Source organism: Chiroxiphia lanceolata, chromosome 1 (assembly GCF_009829145.1).
Source record: "Chiroxiphia lanceolata isolate bChiLan1 chromosome 1, bChiLan1.pri, whole genome shotgun sequence".
Taxonomy (NCBI): domain Eukaryota; kingdom Metazoa; phylum Chordata; class Aves; order Passeriformes; family Pipridae; genus Chiroxiphia; species Chiroxiphia lanceolata.
Window position 1 is genome coordinate 72,465,105 of NC_045637.1, and position 26,370 is coordinate 72,491,474.

Consider the following 26,370-nt stretch of genomic DNA (forward strand, 5'->3'; position numbering starts at 1 on the left):
CCTTTTTGAGTTAGTGCTAAATTTTGAAAAATTGAGAATATGGGTTTTACACTCACTTCAGCCACTTCAAACACACAAAAAAAAAATCCATAAACTTGATTGACACCACCATAATACAGGATCATAATTAACGTTGTTAAGGATATTTTGTACACTGAAATGCAACTGTCTAAGGTTTTCTCTGAGGCCTTCTAAATGTGTCAAATTCCATTACCTGTATTTCAGTATATGGTAAATAACATTGTATCTTAATATATGCTTTCATGTTGGATTTATAAAAACAGTATGGAAAATAAAACTGGCACATATAATGTCCAGGGAGAGTGTTTAACCTATTGTCAAGTGCCAGTAGCACATTAAAGTTGACCTCAGAAGAATTTTTATCTGTTTAGCCACAGGTAAATAACAAAACTGATAAGAGGAATACAAGCATTCTTAAATTGTTTTATAAGGGTTTTTTTTTAAATAATCTTACTAGTTCTAACAAAATAAATCATACAAACAGTCAGCAGTCTAAGTGCCAATATATGTGATGATGAATTATATTCTTATAACTTTATACCTGCTTTCAAGTAGATGTTAAAATTTTAGAATTGTCACACCAGATCACATCATTTGCCCAAATACAGACCTGGTACCATGTTGTACAGAAAAAGCCATATGCAATTCATAAATACACATGTGGGACCAACCGCAAATCCCATTAAAATCTACAGTAAAATAATGCTCAAAATCTAAACAAAACCTGGGAGCTTAAATATTGCCATGATGGCAACATTTATAAAAAGAAATTATTATAGATTATTTTATTTTTCTAAATCTCAAATTCTCCTCAGACCTCCATCATATCCCAGTATAAAGCCTTCCACCAGTGCCAAAGAACATCAAATATTGATTTTTATCTAATTTTTAATCACTTCTGTTATATTTGTTGTTGCTTCATATCTGAAAAGTTCTGTCTTCTGTTCTGGGAAATTGTGAATGAAAACAACCATCTAAAATTCTCTCTAATCCTTGTAAAGGTTCACTCCATAATTTCTTATTCTAAGAATAATTTTCCTAAAATCCCTTTTTTTTAAAAATCATTCCTGCTTTATGATTAACAATTTTTTGATGATTTGCTGTAAAAGATCATGAAAAAACACAGTGAAGTAAAATTATGTGGTGATGCTGTCCATTTCAAAATAAGTGTAAAACTTTCATAAAATGGAAGTTTGCAATGACTGAAACTATTTACTCTTTGAAGTTAAATCTCCTGATCATTATTTTCGTAGAGAAGTGAGAAAATACCGACCTATGAAAACACTGAATTTCTAAACGAAAGTAACTTGTCATTTTAGAAATTGAAAAATTCTTCTTTTTAAAATTTCTTAATTAAACATATTTTGAAATGTACATCATCTAGGAAAAGAGAAGTTTTAAAACTGAACTCACCCAAAATACATTTTTATATATACATATACATTTTACTACTGACCAAAAAAAATAACTTTACTTCCCCTCCAATTTTGTTGGGAAAAATGATAAATATTGGTTACATCTAACCCAAAGTCCATTATTCATTTATCACTCCTTTGAAGTTAGCCTCAATCTCACCAACACTGCCTTTTATCCTAATTACATAGCATATTGATCAAGTAATTAATTAAAGTCTCTGAAGTGCGTAAGTGTAAGAAAACATTTTAGAAGTACCCACTTGAAGCACTGCTCATCAGCCTAAGCCTGGAAATCTTTCAGGGCAGCACTACTATGGGGGATATATGCCCATGCATCTGAATATACTGTATGTTAAGATCTTTTTTTTACAGTTTTAAAAGAATGTGTGTTAAGGCTTCTTAGAGTCTACTCTTTTGCTACCATGCAAGTTTGTTCTCAATTGACAGAGCATTCAAACAGAATTAAATAATGCTAAAATGCTTTTCTGCAGAGACTTAACAGCAATAAAGCAATAGACATTTAAAAGGGAACAAAACAGGTCCTTAGAGTACAGTATAAAGGACTGAAGACGTGCTGAGTCTTTAATCATTGGCATTATCAATTAGCACTATTCTGATCAAACTCTTGTTATTTACCCAGTAGGAGTCCGAATAACAGCACGTCCTGCAGATGGGATGATATCTCCAGTCAGCATCTTAAATGTTGTGCTTTTTCCAGCTCCATTTGTTCCCAGGAGTCCAAAACACTATCAGAGATAAAAAAATAGGGAAAAAAACCCAAAACAAATCCAACAAAAACAAGGAGCGGGACCAATTAATCTGTTATGCTGAAAAAAGTAAGTAATATTAATTCTTCAACAGTTTCCCCTTTTCTCAGTTCCTATCATATGTCTATAAGATACTGTACATGGATATAGCATACGTGTAAACTCCCTTTCCCACAGAAAATCAGTTTTAAAAAAAACCATATATATAATATTTTGATTACCCCCTAGTATCCAAAAGTGACTTATTTAGGATTATAGCCCTCCACTTAAAACCCTACCCAGTAACTAAATGCATTATTTATCCATATTATTTGTAAACACTACATTTGTACCTGAGGATCTCGGGTCCTATTTTAGAGCCCTGATCACCAGTCCATAGAGTTAATAATTCTCAGCTTCTCATGAGGTGCTTCACTCAGTACAAGTAAATAAATACAAGACAGCCAAGAGACACACTCACTCTGAACACTTATTTAAGGCCCCTATCTGCAATGAATTTATGCTTCAGCTGTCACAGGATTCATATTAAGTCTACACATAGCTCTTCATAACTTTTGAAATACTTGTTTCATAAACTTTCTTATTGATAGATAGGCTTTAATGATCAATAATATCCTCCTGGTTACCTCAGTTACCCAACAGTTGATCAATAACTAGTCAGATGTCACTGGACCTGGGCTGCCATACTCCAATTTCTCATATCTTCTATTTTGCTATTAGCAACTAAGAAAGGTCTTTTCCTGCTCAGCAGTTTTGAAATTATTATCTGTAATTCCCATAAGCATAAACATAATGGAAAACCCCCAAAACACAAACTCAAATGCTGTTTAATGCTAAATTTGAGTTTATTAAAATAGCATATTAGCGTGTCATATGCTATATTAAAATATAGCCTGAGGATTTCAGCATGGAAACTAAAAGTGTTCCTTGGTGACAAATTTAGGATTCAGTCCACAGTTTACAATTGAATTAGATGTTCTTTACTTTCTCTTTGAACATTGGGGTGTTGTGCTACCTCCTCATTTTTTGTGTTAGCTGATACCAAAATAACTTAATAAAGACAAGAAGAAAAAATTAAGACTCGGATGAATTTGTAACTAAACAATAAGCAAACAGTTTCTTCTTAAACACCATCTGAGTTTCTGCTTTTATCCAGTAATTGATTTTCAGAAATTACTCCAATTGAAGTTGTTCTGCTGCTATCTACAGATCTTTCACAGTAGACACACTGAGGATGTTCAAACAATTGCTCAAAATGAAGTGTTACTTTATACAAGGGAACAAAAAGACCTCTTTACCTCTCCCTTTGGTATTCCCAAGCTTATGTTTTCCACAGCTGTGTTCTTTTTACTGAAACCACCGTAACATTTCCTGAGGTTGTACAGAAGTAGCACATCGTTACCAGTTCTTCCACCAAAGAGTCGCTGTCGCTCCATTTCTACATCAACATCTTCTGATGGGCTGACCATGTTGTTAATTGAACAATGACCCCTAAAACAGATGATAATAAATCACATATAGCAAATTGGTCACTGCTGCACTCTGAATAACTCTTATTTCCCTGGTTACAATCACTTACATCTTTGTGATTAATTCTCATCAGAATTTGAGCGAAACAACAACTATTATAAGTATTTTTTTTGTAGTTTCCATTAATTTAGGTACACCATGTTATCAAAATTATTCACCTTCAGGTGTTCAAAGGAACCCACCATTTTCTTTCTGTAAAAATCAGTTCCATCTCCACTACAGCGGAATAAAAATGGTAACACACCTTTGCTTCTGGAGGAGATCCCAATGAAGGAAAAGACGTAAAAGAAGTAGCAGTGTTCCCTGAAGGGCCATTTCCACAAAAATCCAGCCCAGGAAATCCATCTCAAAAGGGCTCACATATGAATCTATTCCAAAGTTACTGGTGAGGTCAAACTTGATCTGATTGTACGAAAGCTCTATTAAACCTTGGCCTAAGCAAAATTGTGGGAATATGATGAATGCCCATTTGAGGATATTGTAGATGTTCTGAAAACTCTGTATTAAGATGCAGCAAGGATGGGTGGAGAGAAAACAAACAAACAAAAAAACAAACAAACAAAGAAAACCAAGTCAAAAAACCCAGGAATTTAGTTTCTGCCAACAGCGCAATAAGCACACTAGCAAAGCTGGATACAGCATTCAAATCTCAATCTCACTCAAGGTGAACTGATTTCTAAAACACATACTGTGAACCATTTTCTGGGCAGGGTTCATATCATAATGTATTTTAGACTGCCTGGGGACATGGGTTTCTAAACTTAGTTGAGGTTCACAGATAGCATCAAAACATGTGGCCATGATCATTCTATTTTCTTAAAATTTGAGTATTTGAATCCTATCAAATATAAATCACCAACTTAAACCCAAATGAACACCAAATCTGCTAACAAACTCGAGTAACACATAATCCAGATCTGACTTCAAACATCAAGTTTTTGACCTGTACATGCATGAAGATTCATACACATTTGGGTTCTCCTCTCCATCAAGTTGTTTAAATACCATTACCACTAATGAAAATTTACATATATGGAATGAGAATGCATATTACTATTTATACAGGGCATTACTGATCCTAGGAATACACGGCTTGTCTCTTGTGTCAATATTATTCAAACACATTTTACAATGCATATAATCTATTTAATGGACCAGAACAGCTCCCGTTATGTGCCAATTACAACTTAATGGTCTAGAAAATGTCAAAGTTTCAATTAAAGACATTTTCCCATTATTACATCATGCTTTTTTTGGTTATAGAGAAGTTAAAATTCAAGATGGTAACAAGCAATGCAGTGTATACCAGAAGAGAAAAATCATAAATGTTTTTAAAAAACGTAAGTTTTTCTGCTGGAAAAATCTTATCTGTGCGTATGTATAAACATGCATATATACAAACTCAAAAAAACCCATGTGTATGTATGTGTGTGCATACATCTCAGTTATGAAAAAGTTAAATCAAGGATTTTATACTGACCTGCACTTTGGAAATTATAGCTAACAGACGAGGTAAGAGAGTCACCAGCATGGTACACAGGCCAAACACAAAATTTAAGGAGACATAAGAAATAAAAGCTACATCTGAACTTGAGAAGAATCTGGATACAAGATACATCCATGGTAAAGTTGCATATCTGAAAGTTAAAGAAAAAAAATTGTCAAAAAATTTATTTTTTTGTCTCACCTCCCAAAAAAAAGTCAGTTATCACACTAGAAAAAACCACAGTTTTTACTCCTTATTTTTAAGATATACAAACAAATCTTCTGAACAATGGATTAAAAAAAAAAAAGGACAAATTTTGGATATGCCTTCTTTATCAAAGTACCTTATGGTTCCATAGATGTACACTGCCATGTGATGGGTAGATGTGATCCATTTTTGCATATATCAACTGCAGATATTTACTTTTACTATTTCAGACAGCTCACAATCCTGATTTCTGAATGACTGCAAACCCATGCACATTAACATAGAGATAGAATTAAAATCAAATACTTAAATCACGGATCCTGAGCAGTCAGGTTTCCTTAGAAGCTTTCATAAAAAGAAAAAAAGAATGAAAGAGGAAGAAGGGAGTGAGCAAAGAAAGAGGGTGGAAAAAAGAAGAAAAAACCAATAATCCTTGAACTGGAACTGTGCCAGTGATATCTGAGAACCGAAATATCCTACAGACCATGTTATTTCCTAAACCAGGTTATCAGTTAATATAGCACAATGAGGATAAGACAGCATGTCCATGGCTACACTACGTTCAATGCAAATCTTTAAATGAGGAGGGAAGACACCCTCTCTCTATTCTGACAAGTCAAATCACGTCTATCCAAAAGGAAGTATTTATATTTTTTAGAAAGAGACTTTTATAAAGACTAAAACAATGCCCAGGCAATCTGATGAGCATGCATGTCATATAAAGGAAATTTATTTTCCATTCAACATAGCACAAGACATATCTATCAAATCAGCAGTATATAGACTGCAGGAATATAGGTACCAGTGCATAACATTGCATGATGATAAGTATATATGTAGTGTATATGTAAATACTTCTTATATAATATTAATATAACTGTTTTAATAGTGAGCCCAATGCAAGAGTAACTAGCCAAAAATCTGTGAATGGACTTCTTCATTGTATTAAACAGCATTTTAGATTACAAGCCATGAAAGATCCTTTTGAATTCAGGGTTCTGTACTTTATAGATGAACTTTTTGCATTGGAGAATGTGAAAATCCTTTCCCTTAAGAAACAAACTGGGAAGTAATAATGATGTTATCCTCAGTTTACAGGACAATAAAGGTTAAATTACTCAATGTTTGGATCTCAAATGAATATCGTAAGTATTCAAGGTCACACTATACTTTTCAGTGTCCTGTTGCCAGTCTTAATAACACAATCTTTTGTTCACTTCATGCACATACCAAAATCACTGTTCTCAGTGTTGCTCTGAATTACAATATCATAAATACAAGTGCATCCTTGGAAACAGCTCAGGAAAGAGACATGATTTAGAGTGCTGTTACTCTGCTGTAAATTAAAGCAAAATTTGATTTGTTTGCTTATAGCTGCTAGGAAATGAGTAAGACTTTCAGAATACTAAAGTTATATAATGTTCAAATGCAGCCTTCAAAGTAGTTGCCAGTCACACCTACATTTCTATCCTCTTTTCCTTCAGCTTCAGTTGCAATTTATTATTTTGTAATATCAAAGAGAGAACGTTTTGGACAAAAGTGCTTAAGCGTTTGGACTATAAAACACATCTGCTATCATCTAAAAGAGAAAAAAATGCAGTTTATTTAAGAGATCATTGTATTTTTAAAGAAAATCACTGTAAAGGTAGAACACTAGGAAACTGCTGATTACTCTTTCAAGTATAGCCCCTTCTGGTACACCATTTATCTATTTTATATAACAGAGTTGGTTTTATCTTTATTCTAGATCAAAAATTCTGCACAAATTTACATTGAAGAGACATTATACAAGGGAAAAAAATGCATGATGGCATGTAGATGAATGAGAGTTACATGAGCAGTACTGGGGAAGGATAAAATTACCACAATGGGCTTCATCATGTTTACTGTGTCTTTAGGCTAAGTAAAGGGCAGAAGACGAAGACTGGAAACTCTGAACTTTATCATTGTCCTTGAGATGTGTTAAACTTACAATTGACAGTTATCGTATTTTTAATTCACGTTAATACACATTGAATACATAGACTTTCTTGTTAAAAAATCACTGCAGTATCTGTTATGTCAGCCAAAGCTGATGAGTACAGGAGGGATTATACGGGGCTGATTAAGGAACATCAGCAGTCAACAAAAAAAGACAGTCCAGCTTTTCAGTCAATGCTTATTTCTCCTGAAATATCCAAACTTCAACTCAACATTTTGGTTAAAACAATGCCAGCATAACTGGCACTTGGTAGTACACTGTGGGCAGGACCAAAGCCTATATAATAGCACAGAAAACATCATGCTTTCAGTAGATGTACATCTGTATTGTATGTTTCATTTGCTGCTTGACTAAGATTTCTATAGATGCTTATTCTTCACTAGGGTGACAGCAACTGGCTCACAAGAAGAATTCAACAGTTGTAATGATAATAAAAGAAAAAGATGAGATTTAATAGTGTAAATTTTTTGCAATAAGGTTGATTAGAATTTCTGCCTGTAATATGAAGGAATCACTTGGTCAAAGTGCGGAACAAAGGAAGTGAGAGTGATACCTGAGAGTGATATAGAGAGGAGAAAAATATCAACCTTAGATGTTTCATACAAGTTATTTACAAGATCATGACCTCCGATCATGAGTTCTAGAATATTTCATGCTAGTCTGGCCATTCATGCCCAGGAAATGAGCTCAAACTAGTTATAAGGAAAAATTATAAATAGAATTACCCAGGAAATTTGGAAGGCCTTTTATGAGAGAGGGCTTGGCTTGTTTGGGCTTGCAAAAGATGTTTGATGAGGAGAATTATGAAATATGGCTCTGAATAAACATAGGCTGGAATTTCAAAGAATAGATCCAGTTTTGAGGATACCAAAACGGTCTTTCAAAGACTGAGTGACAGGAGGCACAAAACCTTAAAATCAGTTTTAAGATGCAATATAGTAAATCAGGGTGTTTTTTGAAGTATTTATCTGAGACTCTTCCTGGAATAGAATATGTCAAGATCTTGCAGAAGGTCCTTTCTACTATCTTTCCCTATCATTCTCTCATGAACTTGTTATATTTCATTATCTAAACATCTGTCTTGTAAGATTAGCATTTCCCCTATAAGGATAGTCACAACTAGTTGCTTGAGATAAGGAAGGAACTTCTCAGAAGCCTTTTCCAGTAACTAGTAACCCTCAGCATTTCTCACATCACTTTGGACTGTATGTAGGAAGAAATAAAGGAACAGAATAGACCATTAGTTTGATTGAACTCAGGGCTCAACAACCTTGCGTTAATAGATATATCAATCCCCTGTTTAATGAGTTATTTTCACTTTTTAGAAGTCCTTTTTTTTTTTTTATGTGAAACTAAGCAAGAGGGTAGTATGGTATAACTTTCCAGTCTCACAGTACTATTTGGAGACAAAGCTCCAACCAGCCCGGTACTTCACATAGGACTTCTCACTGGAAATATAAACTCCAGGAGCTGTGTTGAATTACAGAAAATGGTTAGAACTGTAGTAAAAGACAGCCATATCTTACCTTCTTGATGATATTCTTCAAAGCTAAGCACTGAAATTCTGACCTATGTTATTATTCCCACATTTTCTGGAAGATAATATACAATCAATTTCTAATAGCAAATGACTGTTATAAAGGCCAAGTATTCTCTGAGACATTTCCAGTACGTTTATTTTTTAATGTTTTTTTTTAACATGCGAGCAAATCTCCCTCCACTTTTTAACTTTCAGACTCTTGTTTCAGCTTGTTTTCTCACTATATTTTGCTGAATCATAATTATTTCTAAAGACAGAAAACCATGCATCCAGCAGCAGGTGCAAACTATGTTTAAAGATTTCTGTTTGTTTCTTAGAAGTTATAATTCCACGGTAGCATTTCCAATCACATACCCAAAGAGTATTAGCAGGAGAACAGTGGCCACCAAGTTCTTCCGGAAAGTGAAGGCTGATAGCTGGAAGGCACTAATAACACCAACACACAGGGTGACTGGAACCATGTAAAATAGCTAGCAACAGAAGGAAAAAAAGACATTGAGCAGGTGAGCATCTCTTACTGGTTTCATTTAATTTGCATAGAAGGGCTATACAAATCAACTTTTCCATATTTGCAATATAATTACACTATAAATTAGGAAGGAATAGGCAGAAGAGACCGGAGATTTCATAGTCCACACTTGCTGTGAAACTGCCCCCTACACATGAAACAGCCTGACAAGATAAAATCCAACTGCAGAATATTCCCCTTAATTCCATTTCTATTGACCTTTCCAGTACATCCATTTAACAAGCTAACTCTTCCACATAATGAGTCCGTGTGGGGCTATTGCTCCAAAACATCAAATTATACTCTGAATACAGAGGCTTGGTTTCAGAAATAGCAGTTTCACTGATTAGTGCTTCAGTCACAGGAGAATAGTAAGGATACAATTTTAAAAGGGACTTTAATCATAGAATCATAGAATCAACTGGGTTGGAAAAGACATCCGAGATCATCAAGTCCAACTCTTGATCCAATACTGTCGTGGTTACTAGACCATGGCATTAAGTGCCACATCCAGTCACATCTTAAAAACTCCAGGGATGGTAAATCCACCACCTCCCTGGGCAGCCCATTCCAATGTCTGATTACTCTCTCTGTAAAAAATTTCTTCCTAATATCCAACCTAAACTTCCCCTGGCAGAGCTTAAGACCATGCCCTCTTGTCCTACTGCTGGTTGCCTGGGAGAAGAGACCGACACCCACTCAGTTACAACCTCCTTTCAGGGAGTTGTAGAGAGTGATGAGGTCTCCCCTGAGCCTCCTCTTCTCCAGGCTAAACAACCCCAGCTCCCTCAGTGTGTTCTCACAGGACTTGTGCTCGAGTGCCTTCACCAGACTTGTTGCTCTTCTCTGGACCTGCTCCAGCATCTCAATATCCTTCCTGAACTGAGGGGTCCAGAACTGGACACAGTACTCAAAGTGTAGCCACACTTTGAGTACTGTGTCCAGTTCTGGACCCCTCAGCACTGAGTACAGGGGATGAATCACTTCCCTTGGCCTGTTGGCCACACTGTTCCTGATGCAGGCCAGGATGCCATTGGCCTTCTTGGCCACCTGGGCACACTGCTGACTCACATTCCACTTTCTGTCAATCCAGACTCCCAGGTCCCTCTCTGCCTGGCTGCTCTCCAACCACTCTGACCCCAGCCTGTAGCTCTGCAGGGGGTTGTTGTGGCCAAAGTGCAGAACACAGCACTTGGTCTTGTTGAACCTCATCCCGTTGGAATCAGCCCAACTCACCAGTCTGTCCAGGTCCCTCTGCAGAGCCCTCCTGCCTTCCAGCAGATTAACACTCCCCCCACCAACGTGGTGTCATCTGCAAATTTGCTAATGGTGGACTCAATCCCCTCATCTAAACCATTGATAAAGATATTAAACAGGACTGGGCCCAACACTGATCCCTGGGGGACACCACTAGTGACTGGCTACCAACTGGATGCAGCACCATTCACCACCACTCTCTGGGCCCGACCCTCCAGCCAGTTCCTAATCCAGCACAGAGTGACCCTGTCCAAGCCATGGGCTGCCAGCTTTTTCAGGAGAATATTGTGGGAGACAGTGTCAAAGGCTTTGCTGAAGTCCAGATAGACCACATCCACAGCCTTCGCCTCATCCACCAGGCGGGTCACTTGGTCATAAAAGGAGATCAGGTTGGTTAGGTAGGACCTGCCCTTCCTAAACCCGTGCTGGCTGGGTCTGATCCCTTGTCCATCCTGTAGGTGTTGTGTGATTGCACTTAGGATGAAGGATAATGTGTGCTGATGAAGCAAATGACAACTTTTATTGGGAATGGACACAGTATGTAGAAGAGTTACAGCCATTAGATAACAGGGAAAGCAGTTTGTTTAGTCTCTTGACATATTGGTAACCAAATACTTGGGGGGGCGGAACGGGACAGGATGGGATTGGTACAGGGGATTCATATGAAACTATACAAGAGAGAGGGGTTCTGCTTCCAACCAGCAATGTCAAGATGTGAAAATCTGTGCTCAGTTCTGTTCTCAGTGTCTGCCTGCTCTGTGTATTGAATCTGAGCTCATTAGGGCAATGACTGCCTGCATTTCTGCTTATATAATATTCAGAGCTATCCTAATATAACTTAGATTCTGAGATGCAACTGCAACAAAGGAAACAAATCAATGTCTAGCTAAGTATTCGGTGTAGAAGAACAACACTCTTACTGTTAAAATTGGGCTTTCATACTGAGGTACAATGAAAACCTGTTCCAAATTAAACCAGAGGCCATTACCTCTTTGCTACTGGGAAGACAGACTTTTTTTTTAAGAGAAGGGCAACAGAATAAAATGTAGACAGATGCAATGTCCTCATCTAATTCACAGTGTACCTTTTAAATGCCATATACAAATATCATAATATATCACTCCACAGATTTATGTTTCAGTTATCCTGAAACTGTTTAAAAAATATGGTATAGAAGTCACAAAGTATGTTTCAACAGACCTGGGACTTCTGTCTAGAAATAAATAACTTTAAATCAAATTCTATCAGAAATCTTACCCTGAAAGCATGGTATATTACAGAAGTTAGGCATGTACAAAAAAGAAAAACAACAACAAAACTTTAATTTTGCCCCTCTAGTAACACATGCTTAATCTGAAAAAAATCTCTCTATTTGTCTGTAAATTTTCTTAGTACTTACACATTTTCCATTTTTTGAGCACAGTAATGAATACCATTCACCTGTATAAATACAGTAAGAACACCCTGATTCTCATGAGAGCAATTTCATAAATCAAATACTTCTGCAGGCCTAGTAAAGATTGTGCTACCCATAATACAGGAGACAGCCTGTAATACTTAAAATATGTAGAGGGATTTAAAATTTGACAGTTCATATATTCATGTGTTCAGTGTCTCTAAATGATCTGCAGCACAATTAGCATTTAAAGCAGTGTCTGTTCTTTCCCAGATCATGATTGATCATGCAGTACTGTTTGAATTTGTGAGAAGGTTTTGAGAGATTGGCAGAAAATAATGAGGAGTTGACTTTGCTGCACAAGGAGAAACTGAATGATGAAGGACTGAGGTTTTAACCAAGCCCTTTTATTTGAAACATCAGAAAAAAAGAATACCAAGATTGACTGGTCAAGTAAATAACATTTGAAGAAATGTGCTCTTACCTCAAGATTGCTCAAGTGTGAAAATTCTGATTTCAAGCATGGATGGGTGAAGAACTAATGTTTCAGAATTAGAATAATCTGAATGAAAACAGAGTGTTCCAAAAACCTCTGGGTACCATAGAATCATTTAATTTGGAAAGGACCTTAAGAACATCAAGTCCAATCATTAATCCAGCATTTCCAAGTCCTCCACTAAATCATGTCCCTAAGTGCCCCTTCTACATATCTTTTAAATACCTCCAAGGATGGTAATTCGACCACTTCCTTGGACAGCCTGTTCCAATGCTTACCAGAAATAAAAGATGCCGATTATAAGTACCTCTCATGTTATCCGCAACAACAGACAATATAATCATCCCTTAAAACAGCTGACTACTATCCTCAATTTTCTCCACCAGTCTGAAAGATTTTGCCAAAAGCACAAAAACTCCTACTATGAGGTGTTGTGTGGAAGATTCTCTCTGTCTAGGTTGATTAGCCAACTTACTTTTATTTGTAAAATAGCGTACATGCCTAAAGCTAGCAAATACTGTACAATTCAGCTTTGGGAAGCAAAGAATGTAATACCTGCCTGTATTAAAGTAGGAAGGGTATTCCAATGCTTGTTAACATGACAACCAAGAGCTCTTACTCAGCACAATTCATGTATCTTGTGATCATATCTCCTTTTGCTCATTTACGACAAACTAGTTAAAAATTTACACCTGAACACATGCTGCCCCATGCAATACATACCATATCACAGCAGAAGTTAGCAAGCCAATAAGTTTTGTAACCCAGGCCTGTGATGTGCTGCAAGCGTTTTGTGCCAGATACTCTGTCCTTCACTATGGTACTTCCAATGGATGCGGTAAGGATAGAAAAACCCAGCATAATACACAGTGCTACCCCACACTGACGAACATTCTCCATTCTAGGTTAAAAAGGAAAATGGCACAATGAAAACACAACACAATGGGGAAAAAAACCTCAAATGCTAACATTTTCTAGGCCAACTTCTTACCAAAACAACACTAGACATTAGGACCTTTAATTGTGTTTGCAAACATGATAGAGTCACAGGATGGTTTTGCTTGGAAGGGACCTTAAAGATCATTTGTTCCATCCCCCCTGCCGTGAGCAAGGACAAAACGTATGTGTGCTGTCAACATCTAATTAGAGAACAGGGCACAAGATAAGTTACAAAACTATACGAGAGTTACAGAGCAGAGTGTGTGTTTAATACATAAAACAATGGTTTTGCTACAGAAAATTAAAATTTAAACACTTGACAATCATTTGAAGCAGTTAACCTGTTTAAAACTGTCCTGACACAGTCAGCATAAATTCAGTATTTTTCTCTACAAAATAATGCAACCATTTTTGATATAAACAGTGGACTTGACAGACAGTCTGTACTAGAAAATACTTCACTCAGTGTAACAGAATTGTGTCTATAAAGTCACAGCATCTATTCCATGCAACATATATACTGATTTAATTGATAGTTTCAATTGTCTGCTCATTGCTGCTGTTATACATTTTAAGAGTTTGCTCACATTTTGTCCTCATCCAGCAAGGCTCCTCCATATGGTTGGTTGTAGAGTGTTATCCCTGCAAAAATAAAAATAAGTCATTAAGTAGTAAATGCTATGTCAGGACTTCAAATTCTGGAGTACACTCTTAACACCTTTTATATGTATGAATGAAAAAGCTAAATACTTAGTAATCAACAGAAAGAGGTCAAGCACCAAGCTGCAAAACCAAATACTGCCTCCTGTTGAGTGATTTCCACAGTCTGAATCCATCAAAAACTGATTCATGATTCACAATGTTGTATATTGCTGCAGAATGTACATCACAGAAGAGATCGAAGACAAAATCTAAAGCAGAATTTGTTCATATACCTAATCTTCTGGAGCAAGGTAGGCAATTTATACACTTGGTTTACATTATAGATCAGATTGTTTCAGCAATTTTTAGATTTGCAAAGAAAAATTATTTAGTTCACACACAGACGCACAAAAAAACTAAAAAGCACACCTCAGATAAAAACTGTAGACTTTTAAATTAAAACAATACTCAGTTTGGGAGACCAAGAAAAATACTAAGTAGGCAATGCATTCTTAGGCTTATTTTAGTAGTTGGTGCAACCAAATAATACCATGTAGCAATCTAGTAAAATGAGCTATATATTTTTGCTTTTTTCTTTTCAAGGAACAGAAGAAAAGCTGGGGGGGGGTAGAGGAGAAAGGTGAAACACTGTCAGTGTGAAGGCTGCTGTTCACCTGGTCTTGATCCTGTTTGTGACTTATTTCTGCATGTGTGCCTGACAAGTGTGCCACCTGTGCTGATTTTGGGTGCGGTGGAGTTAGTTTTCTTCACAGTAGCTGGTATTGGGGGTATGTTTTGGATTTTTGCTGGAAACAGTGTTGGTAACAGGGATGTTTTGGCTATTACTGAGCAGCACTTACAAAGAGCTAAGGCCTTTTCTGCTCCTCACCCCAACTCAGAGAGGGGACAGAGGGTATATAGGGAGTTGGAAGGGGACACAGCCAGGATAGCTGATCCCAACTGACCAAAGGGACATTCCATATAACATCCGCTCAGCATATAAAATGGGGGGAAAAGAAGGAATAGGGGGATACTCAGAGTGATGGTATTAGCCCCAAGCCAGCGTCAGTCATGATGGAGTCCTGCTTTCCTGGGGATGGCTGAACACCTGCCAGCCCATGGGAAGAGATGAGTGAATTCCGTGTTTTGCTTGCTTATGTGCATGGTTTTTGCTTTACCTATTTAATTGTCTTTATATCAACCCATCAGTTTTCTCACTTCTAATATTCTCTCCCCCATCTACACTGGGGGAGAGTGAGTGAGTGGCTCAGTGTGTGGGGCTTAGGTTAAGCCACAACACCAGCACTATTTGATTAGAGTGCCTAAATAAATCTATACTGTTCCAAATTAAAAAGAAACCTCCATCCTAACAGCAATTATAATCTTTCCAGTATCTTTGGTAAAGAAACAAATTGTCGGTAGCCTTAGATAGACTCTGCAGGGCACTACTTAATTGAACAGACTTTGTCATATTTTGCTAGAGTCCAGATATATAAAGACAAAAAATGCCTGCATTCTAGTAACAGGTGCAATTTGACTAAGTACACATTTATTTTTGCCCCTTTAATATTTCACTCCTCATCTTCAAGCCGAAGTAATCTAAACATCACTAAATCATTGCATGGTAAAAAGCTGAACAGCAGAGGATGATGATTAACTTGCACACTAAACTAGTACAAAGTGAAGATTTTTCAAATAACAGCTAAACGCTGTACACTGAAGCCCAATGGTAGCTGGAAAAACAGCAGAAGATTCAAGCCATTAAGGTTTGATTCATCACTAATAGATACATCTGCTATTTGTAGAAGTCTTTCATGTCATTTGCCTAGAGGGGATGTTCAAAAATTTCCTTTGTTTTTCTTTTACACCATTAATTTTTTAAACAATTGCTGCTATTTGTTCTGAAGCAAAACTGGCATATCAAAGAAAATTATTTTTTCCCACTGAAACCAAGTATTAGCTGAAATTCCATTTATGTAAAGGAAAAGTAGCATGATAGAAAAAAGCTTAGTTCCCAGAAAGTTTTTCTAAGCTTTTCTAATGGTTGAATAAAAATGTGCACATTAGAAGAAATAATCATAGAATCATACCAGGATCATAGAGTCCAACTCGTCTCCCTGTGCAGGACAGCCCAAGAATCACACCATGTTCCTGAGAGCATTGTTCAAATGCTTCTTGAACCCTGCCAGGCTTGGTGCTGTGACCACTTCCCTGAGGAGCCTGTTCCAGTGTCCAGCCACCCTCTTGGTGAAAAACCATTTCCTAATACCTAACCTAGATGTCCCCTGACTCAGACCATTTCCTCAAGTTCTGTCACTGGTTGCCTCCTCTTCCCTTCACAAGGAAGTTGTAGACTGTGATGAAGTCTCCTCTCAGTCTCCTCTCCTCCAGGCTGAACAGACCAAGTGACATCAGCCGCTCTTCGTACAGCTTCCCCTCCAGGCCCTTCACTATCTTTGTTGCCCTCCTTTGGACACTCTCTAATAGCTTAATATCTTTCTTGTATCATGGTGCCCGAAACTGCACACAATATTCAAGCTGAGGCCACACCAGTGCAGAGCAGAGTGGAACAATCCCCTCTTCAACCAGCTGGCCATGCTTTTGCCTGATGCCTCCCAGGACACAGTTGGCCCTCCTGGCTGCCAGGACACTGCTGACTCATATTCACCCTGCCATCGAACAGGACTCCCAGCTGCCTTTCCGCAGCACTGCTCTCCAGCCTCTCATTCCTCAGACTATACACACAACCAGGGTTACCCTGTCCCAGGTGCAGAATCCTGCATTTGCCCTTGTTAAACTTCATATTGTTGCTGATTACCCAGCTGTCTAATTTGTTGAGGCCTCTCTGCCCTCGAAGGAGTCGACAGCTCTTCCCAATTTAGTGTCATCAGCAAACTTACTTAGCGTTCTTGACTTTACAATGTCAGAAAGCTTTTGGAAAATGATCATTTCAGAAGCACTAAAATAAGAAGTTAACAAGATGAAATATACTATTTTTACTTAGTACTGTTCAGCTAAATTGGCAAAGAGCAAAATCACGTCTTCCAGGCCTTCTCTTTCATGAGGAGCCAAAAAACTAGAGCCATAAAACTTGGCTGTGAGCCAAGTTCTGGTTACAGAGGATCTTCCCACATTTGTCAAGATCTTGCCTTTGTAATCAAGAATTTGAATGTTCTGACCAAGCTGTCTTACTCCAAGATTCAGATGCCAGAAATATTACAGCAAAATTGGTTAAGGGGTAGCATTTTTAGAAATTGCAAATCTTAAAATGATGTTCATGATCAGGAATTGCCAAGCCCAGGAGACCTATAGGCCCTACTGATTCACATCACTTTTCTCAAAATTATGGGACAGGTAAACCTCTCACAGGGACTATGGTAGAAAATTATTGTCCATAAAGCATCCAGAACTTGGGGAGTTTAACACAAATTCAAGAAGGTTCTTCACTATATTCCATTAACTAATCAGGGCTCATCTGAATCATATCCAATTGCTCTATTGCTGTTAACTATCTGCTGTATTCAGTGGTAAGAAAATGCACTAGGAAAAACAGAGCTATGAATCCATGCCTGTACTATTTTCTGTGCAAGTGAATTCATGCTCTTAAACTTAGTCTTGCCCACTTGTATGTTTAGGGAACCTAGTCAATGAATTCAATAGAAGATCATCTGCACTACTGCAACTTTTCTAGAAGACCCACAGGGAATTAATGAAACATACAATACATAACAACGACAAAAATACATAAAGTATTTTACAAGGAATAATTTCTGCCCAGGAATATTAAATGTCTCTGAAAGTAATCTCTCTCCTGAAATCACTATGGCCTGTCCCTGTGAAGGGTGCAGATCTCAAGAGGAAAGTAACAAAACTTTCAAATTATTGCATTGGTATTAAACAAAAGACCATACACAGAAATGCACTGCTATAACTCTCTAGTACAGAATAAACAGAGACTGTCAAAAAGAGATAATTGCAGAGGGAAATAAACCCCCATGACATTAAATAGTATAACGTTTGCTGCAGTATTGTATCACACAATACCGATCAAAAGGCAAATTGAACTGAATGGAAGAGTCACAAAAACTAATCACATGTCTTAAAAGTAGCAACCATTTTCTACAGTTAATTTTCACTCAAACTATGTAGTTGAAACAAAGGACTGCATTTTTTTTAAAATTTACACACACAACTGAAATTAAATTTCCAGGGTTGCTGAATTACAAGTAACCAAAGTATGACTATGCTAAACTAAGTTCAGTTGTATTTAGAATTCAAAATTCTATCAAGGCATTACATACAATACTTGCCTTTCATTCATTATTTTAAACTGTATCAATTAGTCTGGAGCATGAGGGTTTCTGAATTTGCTACTTTTTAGTATAATGATTTCTTCCCTACACCCCCTTGTTAAAAAAGAGATGGTTAAATAAAACCAATAAACTGGTTTGTAATTCACAGAAGAAAAAAGTTCCCTTGAACTTAAGAAGTAGGTTATGAACTACCTTCCAATAGGAGAATAAACCAACACAATTAATAATATATGGTATTTCCTAGTATGTGTAATTTTTTAATTAAAAACTCCCTTCCATGTACTTTTATAACCTATCCTTTCCTAAATTTCTTCTACCCACCTAGACCATCTTTCTTTATATATATATCTCTGTCCCAATACAGCTGTTAACATGATGTAAAATGTGCTTATTGATATTTTCTTGCCTTTTTATGCCTTTTTACTATGTAAAGCTGCTATAATTAGACTCATTAAGTTGAAAACTAACCACCATCTCTGAGGACTTAAAAACCATAAATGACATATAAACCAAGAAGTTCTAAATTATAAAGCTCCTACTAAAAATATGCTTCTGGTGTTTATGCAAAGGGTTTTTTTGAGAATTGTACTTGCAAGACTTGTGTGAACAGCCCTTTGGGCAAATTTTACCAGATGAGTATTCATAAGTGAAAAGCAAGACAGTCAATAACAACAAACACGATATGGTTCAGCACTAACTCTGTCTCCTTCTTTTCATAAATTTCTCAGTAAAAGAGTTATTTCTTCCACATATACAGATTGCCATTATATTCTCCTGATTTAATCATGACCACAATTTTCTCTAATGTCCTACAACTTCCTTTGTCTATGTCCTCAGTATGCAACTGGCCACATTATTTTTACAGTGATCATTTAGGCTTCTTTATGGGCACAAGTGAAAAATTATGATAGATACCTATCCCAGCCTTTCCTAAACTGTGCATGAGCAATTCAAGAACTAGAAAAATTGTGAACCTGAAGAATCTTATAGTATATTGGGGCTTTAATGTATTCAGAGGGTATGGGAACACCATGATGTAAGACTTTCTTAGACCCTTTAACCTTCTCCAATATAAAAATGAAGATTTTCCAAAATGAGAGGCACTAATTCCTTGATTAGAGCAGGTGAAGAGGAGGACGTCTCAAAGAAAGAAACGTCTGTACACATATTAGTTGATATATATGTGCATGTATAGTTCTGAAAAGGAATGAATTCACATGTCAATCCCAACAGCAAGCACAAGCAGCAAGTTATTTTGGCAATATATTTTCTTAGCTGCCTTTCAGTTACGAAATTTCTTTTCCTTTCTTTCCTCAGTTTTTTTGCCTACAGTTAATTTTGGTTTATTGTTTTTTCTTTTTTTCTTCCTCTTTGTTTTTTTTCTTTCATTAAAGTAAAAAGCTCAGTTGTCCTGTCTTGTATTGCTCAATGAAAGACAACTTCACACAACCAAGAACAAGGGCATTTTTACCAGTCCTGCAAGCCCCATTACTGCAGAAAAAAGAACAGGAAATAGTCAGTTTAACTATAAATTTCAGGAATAACCCACTTGGGGCCGTGACGGGGGGGGAGTGTACTTACATTGGAAATGTCACTAGGAGCCCCGTGCTACATGCTTAATAGTAGAAAAGGCAATAAATAATTAATTGTACCCTCTTCAGCTTCTCTATGATTTCCCCTTAGTATTCTCCTTTTCAGGCTGAATGATCCTCTTCCTTTCCTTACATTGTTCTTGATTAAACTAATTTTAGACTCTAATGTGTTATAAAAGCATTCCTAATCTAGTGAAATAAGTTCTTCATAGAATTTTAGAAGCCTTTAGAACATTCTCTAAAATAGAATACAATACTTTTCCATTCTGGATAGAAAAGTTCACAGGAAAAAAGACATCGACATTAGACATGCTTGATATGAACAACATCCTGCCCTGTTGCCATTCAGGAGCTACATAACCCAATACAGCTTTCCCCATACCAAAATCTCATTAACTGTCTGCAAACAGTACCTTCAAGACAAACTGCTCTAGATCTTCTATTTCACGTCTAAACCATTTGACCGTTTTTCAGAAAAAAAAGGCACATACAATTTGGCATAACCTTAGAGACTTGGATGTTTCCATCCTGTGTATAAAGAGCAGTAGGCATTGGTAGTCCAGTCCACCCCACCTGGGTGAAACTTTCTGCATAAACATGTTACAAAACCTATGGTTTTTCAGTAAAAGTGATAGGACCCCAGTAGTAATTTTTCAGTAGAAGTTAGAGAGATCTAGAGGGAAAAATCTCAAAGGTCTTCAAGCTTGTATGCTATCACCATAAGTTAGTCATGTACATTTTGTGGTTCTGCACTGTTTTGGGTGTGTCTGAACCTGTCTCTTGGCATGTCTTTGTAAACAGTCTCTTCTGTCATGCTGAGTCTTGAGTATATAGATCAACTTGGATCTGTGCTACTACTTCTAAATATCATGATCACTACAGAATTGAATAGAAGATCAAGCTAAGTTTCTTCATGCCAGACATTTTATTTCAGATTAGAATAAAATATAATAACATGTATAATGAAAATGGAGATAGTATATATACATATATATATATATATGCTTTTTTACAGATATTATTTGTGGGAATTTAATATTTATGACAATATTTCTGTTTGTATAAAATCAGACATTACTATTTACTGAAAATTACAATTTATATTTTATGAAGAATTTCACAGGCAGCACCACCATTAATGGTTTCTTTTTTACTTTCCCCCTCACTAACCAGACATGGTTAAGAAGGTTCCACCCAAAGGCTACTTCACAGTCTTCTTTGAAAAGAGGTTTAAAGGTATAATTTGCAAAGCATTCAGGAAACTATATAGGCACTTTCCAACAAAACTCAGCTGAAAATGGGTCTCTTGATCCCTTCAGCTCTTTTGAAGAATTGAATCTGAAATAAATGAGGGTGCTATATGAAGCTTACAATAGGTCCTAGCATGAAAGGTTTTTAAAAAAAAATGATGACTTCAATAGGAATACTGAGATGAGGCAGCTATATTGAGACATTTCTGTTCTTTAAGTAATGAAGTAAGAACATTTTTTTGACCACTGTACTTTACAGACATCATTAGAGATGGCTACCACTCCTTTTTTCTTTAAACTGCCTTACTCTAAGAGGTAGGTAATAGTCCTTCCCCTATACTCCAGAATGATAAACTGTCTAAACACTCTGACTCAACTGTATACAGTTAGGTGTGAAAAATAACATAGTCTTACTTGATCAAAATTTCCGTCTGTCCTGGTTAGAACAGCTGGGACCGATTCATCACTGAATGGGTATAGCCCAAACTGTGTATTCTATAGCCCTCCATGCCATTTCCCAGAAACTGTTGTCAGTAGAGGCCTGCGAGGTGGGGGGGGGGGGGGGAATGTTCCTGAGCACCCTCATATCCTTTTATGGAATGAGCACCCTCATACCCTTTTATGGAACTCCCCGCTCTGAGGGAAGGACTAAACACCCTTTTATGGAATTCCCCGCTCTGAGGGGAGGACTGAACATTCCCACCTGAACTGGAGAGTATATAAACCTGGAGTTTCGGAACCTTTTTACCACTCGTGGGATCCAGAGGAGGACTGCAGCTCATCGCTCTCAACCTGCAGCTCACCCTCGGCCGGACTACAATTACCACTTTTGGCTGGACTGCGGCAGCTCTCCCACCAGCAGGTTTTTCCCCTCTCCCTTTGCTTTGGGCTCAAGGGGGGGCCCAGGTAGCACCGCTTTGTTTGTGCCCCAGGGTGCTGGGTTGTACATTTGGGCTTTGTGGGTTAGTGCCTGTTGCTTGTCTGTGTGGTCGTACTTATTGTATTATTTTATTAAATTGTTATTCTGACTTGTAATCTCTCTTTGAGTTGGCTTGGTTTCCTCTGCTGGTTAACTTTCAAACCAGCACACGGTCCTAGGATTAAAGCAAAAAATATTGCCTTTTAGTTTTATATTCCTTTTATTTCACTGTTCCTTTACCTAATTGTAAGAATGCAACATTTCAGAAAGAGATTAAATAATACCATTTGTTTAAACTTGAAGACCAGATACAGGTGAAGAGTTTTGACAAAAAAACCAGTACATCTTACCTTTTCTGCTGAAGAGTCTTTCTCACTTTTTTAAAATTTATGAACATGTTCATTTTCATGATCTACCACTGAATTTATAACCCACTACAAAACAAAATGCATTTGGTTTCCTTTCCAGCAAAACAGATGAGTTTGATTTTCTTTTTCCCACAACGGAATCACAGACTTGATGATGAAGCTAGAGGTGGCTATCCACACAGTAGAGAAAATGAGATATTTTCATACAAGAAGTATTCCTGAATTGCTGTTCCAAGAGAAATGTCTGATCCATTAGCTGTCATAAACTGATATGAATCAATCTGGCTAACTTTTGTTGCTCCATCTAGTAAATGCACCTCCAGCTGGTGCACACATTTTTTTCAACAACCATACCTGTCTTTACATGAATATTACAAGAAGCAAACATTGTAGCTTTCTAAGCAGCCTCACAGAGAAGCTTCCCAATAATGCCATATAGAGGTGGGGGGAGAAGAGAAATCTCTTCACCTACATTTAAAGGATTTGAAGATTAGATTACACAATAAGAGAAAGGAACTATTTTTTATCACCAAATAACTATCACTTCCTGCTCTGCATGTTCAGTATGATCAAGAGTCCAAGTAACTTGGACTGACAAAACAAAAACAATAATCAAAATTTTTTTCACCATTTTTTGAACAGATACAAATCCCTAGGGATATAAATCGGTGCAGGACAGCATATGTCCTCTGTATTTTTGGGTAAAACATCTTCCTTCAAATTTTCATACAAAATCTTGTCTATATTCCTCCTCACTGCGGAAAAGATATTAGACAAAAGCATTTAGCCTTCTTCTCAGCTCCTTATTATCAAAAGCTATCACAAACTTGGACCAGTGCTACTGATCTCCTGTGAAAGTTACTGCATTTATCCCTCTTGGCAAAGCAGGTAGAACTGCTATAATGGCAGAACTGCTATATAGAACATGGTCTATAATGACTCTTCCCTTCTCCAGAGATCTTGGGAGAATGCTTTCTGGGTTCATGTTCAAGAAATACAGACAGGATATAACTGCTAAGTGAAAGAGTTCCTTAGTATTTGTATGAGTATTTAAACAAGTCGTTGACCTCTTTCAAGGTTGCTTTAATATCATAGCTTCATTGTTACCACTGTGTTTACATCCATGGCAATGCTCTACTCTGTTGTAGCAAGCTTCTTGCAGCAAAGCAAGATTTATTTTTCTGTGAAGGAAGAAAAGACCACGTCCTATCAGTCCCTTTTCAGTGGTCAACTTATTTTTATGTTTTACTTACAAGTAATTCAGAAGCTCTGGTTCTGTTGACAGGAAAAAGGTATTCTGTGAGATAACTTAGTATTAATGTGATTCAGAACTACAAAGCTATCTTTCTGTAACATCCTAATAAGCTACCTTACAGCAATTTCCAACAATATTCTGGAACTGACCTTGCATATAAACAGAGTTTGGAAGAAGATAAAAATAAATAAATAACAAATTTCAGTGTTGAGACATAGTATGTGGTCTTCTGACTTCTAATTTACAGGACTACATACAACAATTTTACTAACAAAAGCATATTAATAGTTCTTTTTCATCAGAGCAGTATCCTTAAATAAATGATAACTAAAAGGCAAAATGAACTGAGCGTAAGTGCCCCATATGGCTCTGGAAAACTGTTGAGGTTTTGTTGGAAATAAAATACACAAATGTATTTCTCTCTGCACAAAAAATACATATATATATACGGGTGTGTGTACACGCACATGTATATAAATATGTGTACACAAACATACACATACACACAGATAGATGGGTAGGTAATTTGACCTCTCTTCCTAGGATTTCTGTGACAGGTCCTTCTGCATTATGCCTCAAAGGAATGATCAATCCATTTTTATTGCACTTCTCCAATAGATATACACATAAATAAACTGCTCTCTAGTTCTTCAACTCTGCTTCCACAGACAGCTAACATATTCTGACACATGATTATATAACGAGCCCTTAGTAGTATAGGTGCCAGTTCAAGACTTCAAATATTTCTTAAGCACTGTTTTGCTTGCTTTTTTTCTGTGTTGTCTAACAACATAAAACTCTTCTGCAGTCCTTGGGACAACTATAATTTTCTCTGACTGTAATCAGGATGGTAAACCATGATTCTCCATGATAGACATAAAAGTAAGGGTACTTAAATATTTAGGTCACAGAATGGGATACCTAATGCTACAGTAAAAAAGCTAGGCATCAGTACTATGCATGACGTGAAGGAAAAGTTGATTAAAAATTGATTTCTGTTAAAGATACTCATTAAAATACCTGATTTCACGTCATTCAAACTTTCTGTGGAAACACATTACCTTTGATCTGTTCTCATAATTCATTTCGAAAAATAAAGCCGCAACCATCTTGAAAGTAAGCAATTACTCTTTTTTTCATTGACATTCCAGAAAGTTTTCTTAATGAATTTCTATATTCAGATGCTCAAGATTCCTTCCCTATTTTCACTGATTTTGTTTTCTTTCTTCTTTCTTTATTATAAACACACTGAAAATCATTTTACCATTACAGACAGCCATCCTACCTTTTCAAAAACTCTTAAAAATTGGACATAACTTATTTTTAAATTTCTCTAAATCAAATTCCTCTTTAACAGAATCTTAAGAATGAAGGGAAATGAAATGAACAGAAGTTAACCTGAACTGTCCAACCCAGATTTCAAACTACATTTCAACATCCTAAAAGTTCACTTGTGTTAACAGCTGAGTCTTTGACTGCAGTAATTTTTCTAAAAGTCAGTTCATAAAATTTTTATTTTAACTAGTTCTTATAAAGTTCAGATGTACCTGAATCAGAGAATGTATATGTCAAATATATTAATGGCTGTTTTGTTATGTACAATAATAAGATATAGCAGCCTCTCTTGTTCCTTGACTAACAGGATGCCTATGAAATATGATATTGCAGTGTAAATTTACAGGATAATCTAGATTTACCCTAGATACTTATATCAGGAGATAAAGTGTCAAAGAAGTTTTAAATCATCCAATTTAAGCAAGCCCTAGCAGCAGTTTCACAGGTACTAACATCTCATGAGTAGCAAACCAATTTACACTTGTTCCACAGGAATGTCTTTGTAAAAAACTCATATGGCATAATGAGCTTTAAATTCAAATTTTACCTTACTCGCTACTATATTCTTTACACAAACAAACTTTCTGTGTAATTAAAATTTCCGCTTTCCAATCCTTCCAAGAAATGGGACTCTGCAATCCCACTTTATACTATGAAAAATTTTCATTCATAAAATTATTTTAGTTTGGTTCTACCTTTCAAAACATATGAAAAAATACAAAGAAAAACTATTACCATACTCTCTCCAATCCACATTAGGAGGTAAATTCATCCACAGAATGAGGTTATTTAGTTCATTTAAGTAGGATGGCAGCAAATGGAAACCTTTTTGGTTATACCACACCTGGAAGCAAGAATGGAAATTGTAAATCAAAAATAAGTTGAATTTGAATGCTGATCTGAAAGCTCACATACCTTTAAGAATTGCATAAATACATCTAATTCTCCTGTTATGACATCTATTTGTACAAGAAAGTGAACTAGGCAGAACAGAACCAGTTAATTTGCACAGGTCTTTCAACAGGGTACCACAGTTTCTTTTCTATTGTTGGATCTGTACACCACACAATGTTTATTATAAATTGAGATTCTTTGATTTCGTGGAACACTGTGTCCCCCTTCCTTTACGTACATTTGAGTGAAAAATAGAGGA

General features: G+C 36.5%; 1 protein-coding gene across 1 annotated transcript in view; it reads right to left on the reverse strand.

Moving 5' to 3' along the window:
* ABCA13 (ATP binding cassette subfamily A member 13) overlaps window positions 1-26,370 on the reverse strand; it is a 176,034-nt gene that overhangs the window by 41,945 nt on the left and 107,719 nt on the right. The window contains 8 exon segments of the mRNA XM_032683056.1: window positions 2,073-2,182; window positions 3,502-3,694; window positions 3,978-4,231; window positions 5,214-5,370; window positions 9,302-9,417; window positions 13,328-13,505; window positions 14,131-14,185; window positions 25,953-26,061. Coding sequence (XP_032538947.1) covers window positions 2,073-2,182; window positions 3,502-3,694; window positions 3,978-4,231; window positions 5,214-5,370; window positions 9,302-9,417; window positions 13,328-13,505; window positions 14,131-14,185; window positions 25,953-26,061 — 1,172 coding nt within the window.